At 45.2% G+C, this 8,702-nt stretch overlaps 1 protein-coding gene across 2 annotated transcripts; it reads right to left on the minus strand.

Annotated features, from left to right (window-relative positions):
• Positions 1–73: 73 nt before the first annotated feature.
• LAMTOR4 (late endosomal/lysosomal adaptor, MAPK and MTOR activator 4) lies at positions 74–3,399 on the minus strand. 2 transcript variants are annotated; one of them, XM_026019459.2, is made up of 4 exons: positions 3,264–3,399; positions 2,683–2,763; positions 800–917; positions 74–422 (listed from the first exon to the last, which is right to left on the minus strand). In XM_026019459.2, the coding sequence occupies exons 1-4, from the start codon at positions 3,264–3,266 to the stop codon at positions 325–327; spliced, it is 300 nt and encodes a 99-aa protein (XP_025875244.1). In that variant the 5' UTR covers positions 3,267–3,399; the 3' UTR covers positions 74–324. The 2 variants fall into 2 exon arrangements, with proteins under 2 accessions (XP_025875244.1, XP_025875245.1); XM_026019460.2 differs by having other exon boundaries at positions 74–439.
• Between the last annotated feature and the right edge of the window lie 5,303 nt (positions 3,400–8,702).

The raw sequence follows: 8,702 nt of genomic DNA on the forward strand, positions 1-8,702 counted from the left end.
TGACTGTCTCCCTAGAAGATGAAAGACAGACTTGGGGTGCAACCCCCCTCATACACACATTCCTAGGCCTGGGAACATCAGACTCATGTTTATTAGGAGGGAGGGAGGGACGGAAAGAAGAGGGAGATCCCCTTGCCCTCACTCTCCCCGACACAGTGCAAAGTCCCCAAGCCTCTGCCCTTCGAGGGGAGGGGAGGGGAAGTGGGTGAGCAGAAAGCCTTAGTTCTAGCAGCAAGCCAAGAAAAAGGTGGAGAAGGTTTGCGTCTTCCTCATCGAGGAGGCTCAGGGACCCAATCCACCTCTGCCCCTTGCCCTCTGGCAGGCTCAGACGTCAACAGGCTCCCGGCCTCGGTTCTGCCTCTTCACCACAAATACCCTCTGTCCTGACACGGTCACCAGCAGCGTGTGTTCTCCAAAGACCACTGGAGAGGAGACACACCTTCCCCCACCCGGGAGAGGGAAGGGAGCACAGAGTTAGTGGGGTACAACGGCCTCTACTGGGTCACATCAACTGGTGGGATCAAAAGCCAAAGGCATTTTTGATAGTTGAAGGCTCAAAGATTTGAAGATAGGAGGGCTCCATTATGTCTCCTTCCTTCTCTTGCTTTCTCACAGTTCTGATGCAGGGATGAATCCCACCCAAAGGGAAGAAAGTAGCCAGAACCAGGGACCCCAGGGGGAGATGGTGGGAGGTTGGCAGGAGACAGGTGTTTTTTTCCCCCTGAGAAGAGAAGCCTCTGGGAGCAACCCCCACCCCCTCCCACCACCACCACCACCAGGGGCAGGGGCTGAGGCTCACCGGACAGGCGCTTGAAGGGTATGTTCGTGCTGTGGTGCAGCCGGAAACCACAGGCTGTGCTGACCAGCTCAGAGATGGCACTGGCTGCCTGCTCGTCATTCTCTAGATCCCCAGATGACTGCATGCAGAGGGAGGAGGAGGGATGGCAGAAATTAGGGAACAGAACTGGGAAAGAATTCCAAGAACAGTCACTTTGGCTCTAGTGTTTGTAACCTCTCCCTCTCAACTTCCTAGTACCCCTAAGGTCACCCCCCATTTTTGGAAAAACAAACCTGAAACTCTCCTATGATATTGTTGCTCCTGTTGAGGCCATCTTGTTTCTCATCCTTACAATATGGGGCTTCCCCCTGTGAGCAGTGACTCTCATTCATTTCTTTACTGACCATTCTTTCCTAATCCCTGAAACTTGATTTCTTCCCTTGTCCCCACTTCTTAATAAAACCATTCTCAAACATCTGTGCTCATCCACCACTGACTAGTTCAAGTCTCCCTCTTTTCCTCAGTCTTTCTATTTGTTGCCCTATCTGCAGAATCTGAAACATAACTGAACATACTTTTTGTCCTTGAGCCCCTCCCTACTACCTAGCCCTTGGGTAATGATATGACTGTGACCTAGGCTTCCTCTTTTCTGGTAACTGTCTCAATTTCCTCTCCCAACCTCTTCAACATGGACCTCTCAACTAAGGAAGTGCCCTTTGTTCTCTTAGACATTCCACACTTCAGTTTTCTCATCTGTAAATTGGGACAAGTTCCTATCCATGGGCTTATTGAAGATTACATTGAGATATTGGCGAGATGCTTAGTTCCTAGCAATGTACTCTAACTGCTCTCATTCTATATCAAAATATCTAAAGTCAAGTCATCAAAATTCCCCTTTATCTCACCCCCTCCGAAATCAACTTCCTTTCTTAATTTCCTCTTAGTTAAGATACCATCAGTCTAGGCTTGGGCTCAGTCTTACTACATGAAGAAGTATCTCTTCTGTTACCTATCTCTAGTCATTACCAATATATATTGATTCTTCCTTTAAAATTCCTTCTCTCCTTGCTCCTTCTCACTGCTGCCAGACATGTCTCAGACGTAGATTTTCACAGCAGGCCCCCTACTTCTGAATCCCAACCCTCCCAGCTTATCTTCACACCTAATAGAAGAATCTTGCTCAACTATTTCCTTAACCTACATTTCTATTCGAAACCCTTCAAAGCTTCTATTCCCCTCACGATTAACCCAGTGTGTCAACCCAGTCTTGAAAGTCCTCCACAATGGAATCTTTTATTCTAAATCTCTTCAACACAAAGCCACCACTCCAACCCTGAGTACTCTCTTTTTCTGCCTGTTCACTATTTATCTTTTTTTTTTTTTTTATGATAGTCCCACTATTTATCCTTTAAGCCCAGCTGAATTCTTGCCTCCTCTAAGAAAGTCTCCTTGTCATAATGTATAACACATGGGTTGAATCTTTCATTTTCTGGTCTCCTTCACTAGTCTTTACCACTTGCATTACTTTCAACTTGTACCTTAAGCGATGCTCTCCAGCTCCATTAAAACTTCCAGAGAGCTTAACACTATATTGCACCATGGAACAAAATACAAAACCTCTTACATAAATACTAACTAAAGACCATTCGAGAAAACTTGGATAATATCAGTTATCAACAAAAGACTATTTGTCTGACTTTGGTAAAGTCAGTAAACCTCTTTCACTCTGAAGTACCAGACTACGATTCCAAAGATTTATTTGATTGGTTACTGAAAGCTTACTACACGCCCAGCATGATAGCTAAGACTGAGACTAGAGACAACTTAGGCTAAACTGGGCTATGTTAAAAGGGATCACGGGGCCTTGTGTCCATGGGGGACCCCCTCCCTTGCCCAGAACGCACCGCCAGCACTGCGCCTTCACTCAGCACCAGGTAGCCAAGCTGGTCTGGGATTCGCTCCAGCCCCTGGGTCAGTGCAGAAGTCTAGTGGGTAAAGATGCAATTAGAGAAGCATACCAGGATGGCCCTAGATGCCCTTCACTTCCAAACCCAAGGCTTTTTGACAACTCCCCCCGCCCCGCCCCGCCCGAACCTTCTCTTTCCCCAACCAGGGCCCTTCCAGACCCTCTTGCCTCTATAAAGCCTTCAACATTGATCTTAAGCTTCCCATCTTCCTCACCCTCTGACCCTGGGCTCTCTTGGCCTCTGTAGATCTGCTGTTCCCTTCCCCCACCCTGCCCCATCTCCAATTCCCCTGGTGGCCCGTCCCACCCCCGCAGACTACTCCCCAGCGCCCATACACTCTCGCACAGGTCCCTCCTCAGCCCTCTACGTCGCCTCCCCTCCCATCTCGATTCTCTCTGCCTCCCGGGTGGACAGGAGGTGAGGGCGGAGTGGAGGCCCAAGTAGGGGTAACCAAAGAGATTGGGGAACAGGCATACAGAACCCCTAGCGCGTACTCCCGCGCATGCGTCCTCACTCACCATCGCAGCCTTAGGTGCTGGGGGCGCTCCCTATCAGATAGGTAGCTTCCGGCTCCAGACCCAGATCACGTGCTTCCACAAGGCGGTTCCCTCTACCCTTGCGCTCTGGAAGTTAAACCCCGCCCCCCAAAGTGCGGATTGGAACATGGCTACATCATCAGCCTTAATCTGCCAGTGCGAAGCGCCGCTTCCCGTAGACGCAAGCGGATTGGTCTCAGGCCCTCCTCACAGCCATCTCCCTGCCCCTAAGCCCCGAGCTCGGGGAGGGGGCGTGTCGGCGGAGGGAAGGGCCTGGAGGGGCGGGGCCGGAGGGAGAGGGTGGACTGAGGCTGTGCGCCTGCGCGCAGAGGGGCGAGCGTTTCCCTTTTGGCCGCGCTGCTCCTCAGTGTGACCACGAGCGAGAAAATAAAGTGAAATGACGTGAAATGCGCGAGAAGAGCTCTTCAACTGCTACTCATATCCCTATTCTAGGCAACTATCCCTTTAGGACAGGGATTTGTTCCCAAAGCTGCTTTCCCTCCCGAGATTCTGTAAGGAGCGGTGTGCCGGTGAGTGAGTTCCCCGCCTCCTCCCCTCAGGCTAGGCAGCCGCGAAGCTAAATACTCTCTGCCAGGAAAAATTAGAAACAGGACTCTGAAGTCATTTTTTTAAATACCCGAGTGTCATCTCGGAAACTTGTTTTAAGTAGTTTCTAGACCCGCGCTACCAAAGTGACAGAAAGTGTTGGTGAGGTAAAATGAAGGCTGGTTCTAGAAATAGTAAACACCTCGTTTGGTGAAGGTGTAGAGAAATTGGCGCCCGCCTGCCTCGCTAATGGGGCTGTGAAATGGTGCCGCTGCTGTGGAAAACCCATCAGCGGTTCCTGGAAAAGTTCAGTCCAGAGTTAGCTCCACTCCTAGATGGACTCCTGAGAGAATTGGAAACATGTCTATGCAAAAAACGCTTGCACGCAAATGTTCATAGCAGCATTAGTCATAAGAGCCGGGAGATGGAAACCACCCAAATATCCATAAACTCAACAACAGAGAAATAAAGCCTAATATAGCCATACAATGGCCTTTCATCCAGCTGTAAAAAATGGAATGAAGTATTGGTAAGTCCTACAAGGTGGATAAACCTCGAAAACATTACTAACTGAAAGCAGTCAGATACACAAGGCCACACAGAGTATGATTCTATTTCTCTGAAATGTCCAACCCAGTCAAATCCATAGAAACGGGAAGCAGGTCTCTGGTTAAGAGAGGCTAAGCCCTGCTCACAGGCACACTAGCTAGCAAGTGGCAGAGCCAAATTCCAGTTTAAGTTTGCTGACACTGAGTTTGATGCTTTTTCCCATTGCTCCATCGGCCAACTACATTTATTATTACTATTTAAGTTACTACTTAATATTATCTCAAAAATTCCCTTTTTTTAATTTTACTTGATACAGAGGAGCCCTTTGCAGGACAATGCTCATTAGCCATCATCAGAATTGTTTTGTTTTTACAAATCATACTACTCTTGTAGAGAGCACAGTTTCTCGTTCTTTCATTCAACCAGTATTTGTTGAGTACCTTCTGTGTACCAGACACTCTTCTTGGAATTGGAGTCAGATATTATCTATCTATCTGTTTCAAAACGATAAAGATCAAGGGAATTATTTTTTAAAATTAGAGTAATGGCCACTTCTGAAATTGGGTCAGGGATGGGATAGAAAGAGATACAAAGGGTTTCAAAGTGTTGATAATTGCTGTAGTCTGAATGCTTGTGTGCCCCCACCCCTAAATTCATATATTGACTCTGATCCCTATTTTGATGATATTTGGAGGTTGGGACTTTAGGAAACTACACACTCCCTTATTTTTCCCCAACCTGATCCCTCCCAACATACACACTTTGTTCCAATGGGGTTAAGGAGCTCATATCTCTAGTGTAGCACTGACTATATTTTACTACCACTCTTTGCCTGCCTAGCTTACTTAGAAGTTGAGCAACACGGGGTCAGGGCTGTGATGTTTTCAACACTTTGTTCCCAAAGAATATGACTACTACCCCACAGTCTTCAAAAAGTGCTGGTTGAATCAATATGTCAGGCTTAAGAGCCAGGAAAGGCAGAGTGAAGGTTGGGAAGTCTGTTGATGGCTATATGTAATTTAGACTGATGTTTGACCAAACCACTGGATCCTATAGCCTAGCCAAGTTGACACATAAAGTCACAAAACCCAAATAGGGTGGGTGCCCCTTTGCTGTGACAGTCTCTGTGGCAGCATTCATACCTGGGCCTGAGTTGTGGGTAATCCTTTCCCACTTGCTTTCTCCTGCCTCCACGCCAGAGTATTATGGGATAACTGAGCAAAGGGGAAGGAATGCGCTTTGTAAGTACATATCTTAGGGGAAGCATTTGTGAGCCAGAAGGGGAGGAGGCATTTGAGTGTCTCGGGCCTGGCAGTCTGTGATTGCTGGGAGCCCATATAATGTTGGAGAGTCCACTTCCTTGGTTTTCTGTGGCCAAGAGGCAACAAAGCCCTTCTAACACATGCAGGCTCTCTCAAAGCTCAGGCCACTCCATTTCTCAGATTTAGTGGTATGTGAAAAACCAAAGAGAAGCAAAATCAGGGTTCCAAAATTGTGGCATGATTGAAATGGTTACATTTAACAAATGGATGCTTTTAACACAGAGATATTACAAAGCTTTATGGTTTTGACAGTCCTGCGATAATTATCAGGTTTACAAAGCTAATCTGTGAGGCAGAATGCTGTAATGAGACACCAGTTAAGTTGTAATCTGTAAGTCTCTTTCTTTTCTTGTGGGCATGTCTCTGGCTGAAATATAACCAACTCCCTTTGGAAGGAATGTTCAAAACCTACATTTGAGGCTTTTGTGAATGTGAAGCCCAAGCAAAAAGTCCCTCTCCATCTGGGCTAGGCTCCAGATACAGCTTTAACATGCCTCAATTTCTAGTTATTTTTATGACCTTAAGGAGGGGGTCCCAGACAGAATTAATAATGTGGTCATGAGTCACATCCTCAGCCCTGGCCTTATACTTTTTTTTCCAGTTATAGATTCATACCCAACTGAATTTATATTTATGTCTAGGATTTAAGGTTTTCCTCTAGGGCTGGAAAGGATTAATTCATTCATTATTGAAAGCTACTACGCTATACCAGACACTGTTCTAGAGGCTGTGGGTAGAACAAAGACCTCTACCCTCATGGAGCTTATACTCTAGTGGATGGAGACAGAAAACAAGCAATACATAGAATAAGAAATTTAAATAGTGTGTTCGAAGATGATGAGTGGTATGGGAAAAAAATCATCAGAGTAAATGGGGGCCAGAGTGAAGGTAAGAGAGAACATGCTGCAGAGTTAAATAGGGTGGTCATAGTCAATGGTAGGTCTCTCTGAGATGTTGAGAAGACTCAAGCAAAGACTGGAAGGAGGTGAGGGAGTCAACCTGGAGAAACCTGAGAGTGAATATCCATGGAGGTAACTTTCGTGAAGGTTCAGTGTGTGTGTGTGTGTGTGTGTGTGTGTGTGTGTGTATGAGTGTGCATGACTGATATACATGAGAATCAGCAAAGAAGCCAATATGGTTGAAACTGATCAAGGAGAGAGTATTAGGAGATTAGGAGAGAAGCGCCAGGTGATAATGGGGGCCAGATCATGTACAGCTGTGTAGGAATTTGATTTTTCCTCTTAGTTGTCAACTGTTTTTTTGGTTGTTTTTTTTTTGTTGTTGTTGTTGTTTGGTTTTGTTTTGTTTTCGCCCCTTAGGAGACTTTTTAGATTTTATTTTCCTAACTACTACTATCTCATAAAATGTTAATACCATAGATATAACTTACATTTGTCTATGTACCGTGGCTCTCCAAACAGCCACAAACCATTGTAATATCCAAGATTTTTTTTTAACCCTGACCCCTAAGAAACAACTTTCCATCCCCCTGGAAATGATATTATTCCTGTTGAGAATGCATGCTCATGCTGAGTGAAATAGAGAGTCACCAAGGAGTTTAAACAGAGGAATGGTATGATCTCACTATTAAAAGGATCATTCTGGCTATTATGTTGAGAAGAGATCATAGGAAGAGAAGTGTGGATGCAAGAAGACCAATTAGGTAAGAGATTATAGTGACATAGAGCAGGATGGTAGTAATGGAGGTATTGAGATGTAGTCAGATTATAAATATTTTGACAGTAACACCAATAGCATTTCCGGATGCATTGAATGTAGGATATGAGAAAAAAAACAAAGCAATAAGAATGATTTTTGGTTTTGGCCCAAGCCACTGGAGGGATGGTATTATCATCAACTTAGATGGGAAAAGCTAAGGATAGAGTAGCTTATTTAGAGGACAGTCAATGGGGGTGGAATTAGAATTCATTTTTGCCCATATCTATCTGCTATGTTTCAAAGTGGAGATTTTGAACAGACAGATATGAGTCTGGAATTCAGGAAGGAATTCTGTGCTAGAAATATAAATTTGGGAGCTGCTGATAAATAGATGGCCTTGAAGCCATGAAACTGGATGAGCTCAACAAGGGAGTGAGTGTACAGAGAAAAGAGAATGAGGGTCTGATCCCTGGGCCATGTCAGCACCAAGAGGTTGTGAGAAGAGGAGAAATCAGCAAAGGTGTCTAAGAAGGAACAATTGGTGAGATCAAAGGAAACCAGGAAAGTGAAATGTCCTGGACAACAAGTGAAGAGTATGTATCAGGAAGGAGAGAGTGACCAGCTGGTGTAGACACTGCTAATAGGTGCTGAGAACCATCAGTAGATGATTGATTCTTGGCTTATGTGCTACAAAGATCATTGATAATTTCAAGAAGGACAGTTTCAGCCAAGTCTGATTATAACAAGATTAAGAGAGAATGGGAGTGGAGAAATCAATGGCATTGAGTATAGGAATGGGTTTTAATAGTTTTACTCTTTTAAAGTTTTTTTTAAGAGTTTTACTGCAGCAGGATCAAAGAAATGGGGCAATAGCTGGTAGAAGAGCTGGATACATCAGTGATCAGGACAGACGTCAGGGATTGGTGGGGTCAAGGGAGGGTTTTGTTAAAATGAGAGAATAAAAGCATAGCTGTACATCGAAGGAAATAACTCAGAAAAGAGGGAGAAAATGGTGATGGAAAATGGAGAGAGCAAGGAGAATTTCTGGTGCGATAACCTTGTGAAGGTGAGGAAGCGTGGGGTCTAGTGAAGGATTGTCTTTAGATACAAATACAAACGGTTCATCCATGGCAACTAATGGGCAGTACGATTATATGGACACAGATGCTGATAGCTGGGTAGAAATGGGAGTGGGGAAGTCTGTGAAATTTTTTTGAAAGTGGGAACCATAATCACTGCCTGAGAGAGAGGAGGAGATGACATCTGAAATTTGAGGACAGAGGCCCAGGTGTGAAATGGTCAGTCCTGAATGAGTAACTGAGGGAGGGTGGATGACAATATCTGG

Source organism: Vulpes vulpes, chromosome 3, assembly GCF_048418805.1.
Source record: "Vulpes vulpes isolate BD-2025 chromosome 3, VulVul3, whole genome shotgun sequence".
In the NCBI taxonomy this organism is placed as follows: domain Eukaryota; kingdom Metazoa; phylum Chordata; class Mammalia; order Carnivora; family Canidae; genus Vulpes; species Vulpes vulpes.

Coding starts and splice junctions, on each gene's coding strand:
- LAMTOR4 (XM_026019459.2), bottom strand. Junction 918..2,682: donor GTGAAGGCGCAGTGCTGGCG/GTGCGTTCTGGG, acceptor CTCTGCATGCAG/TCATCTGGGGATCTAGAGAA. Junction 423..799: donor ACCCTTCAAGCGCCTGTCCG/GTGAGCCTCAGC, acceptor TCTCCTCTCCAG/TGGTCTTTGGAGAACACACG.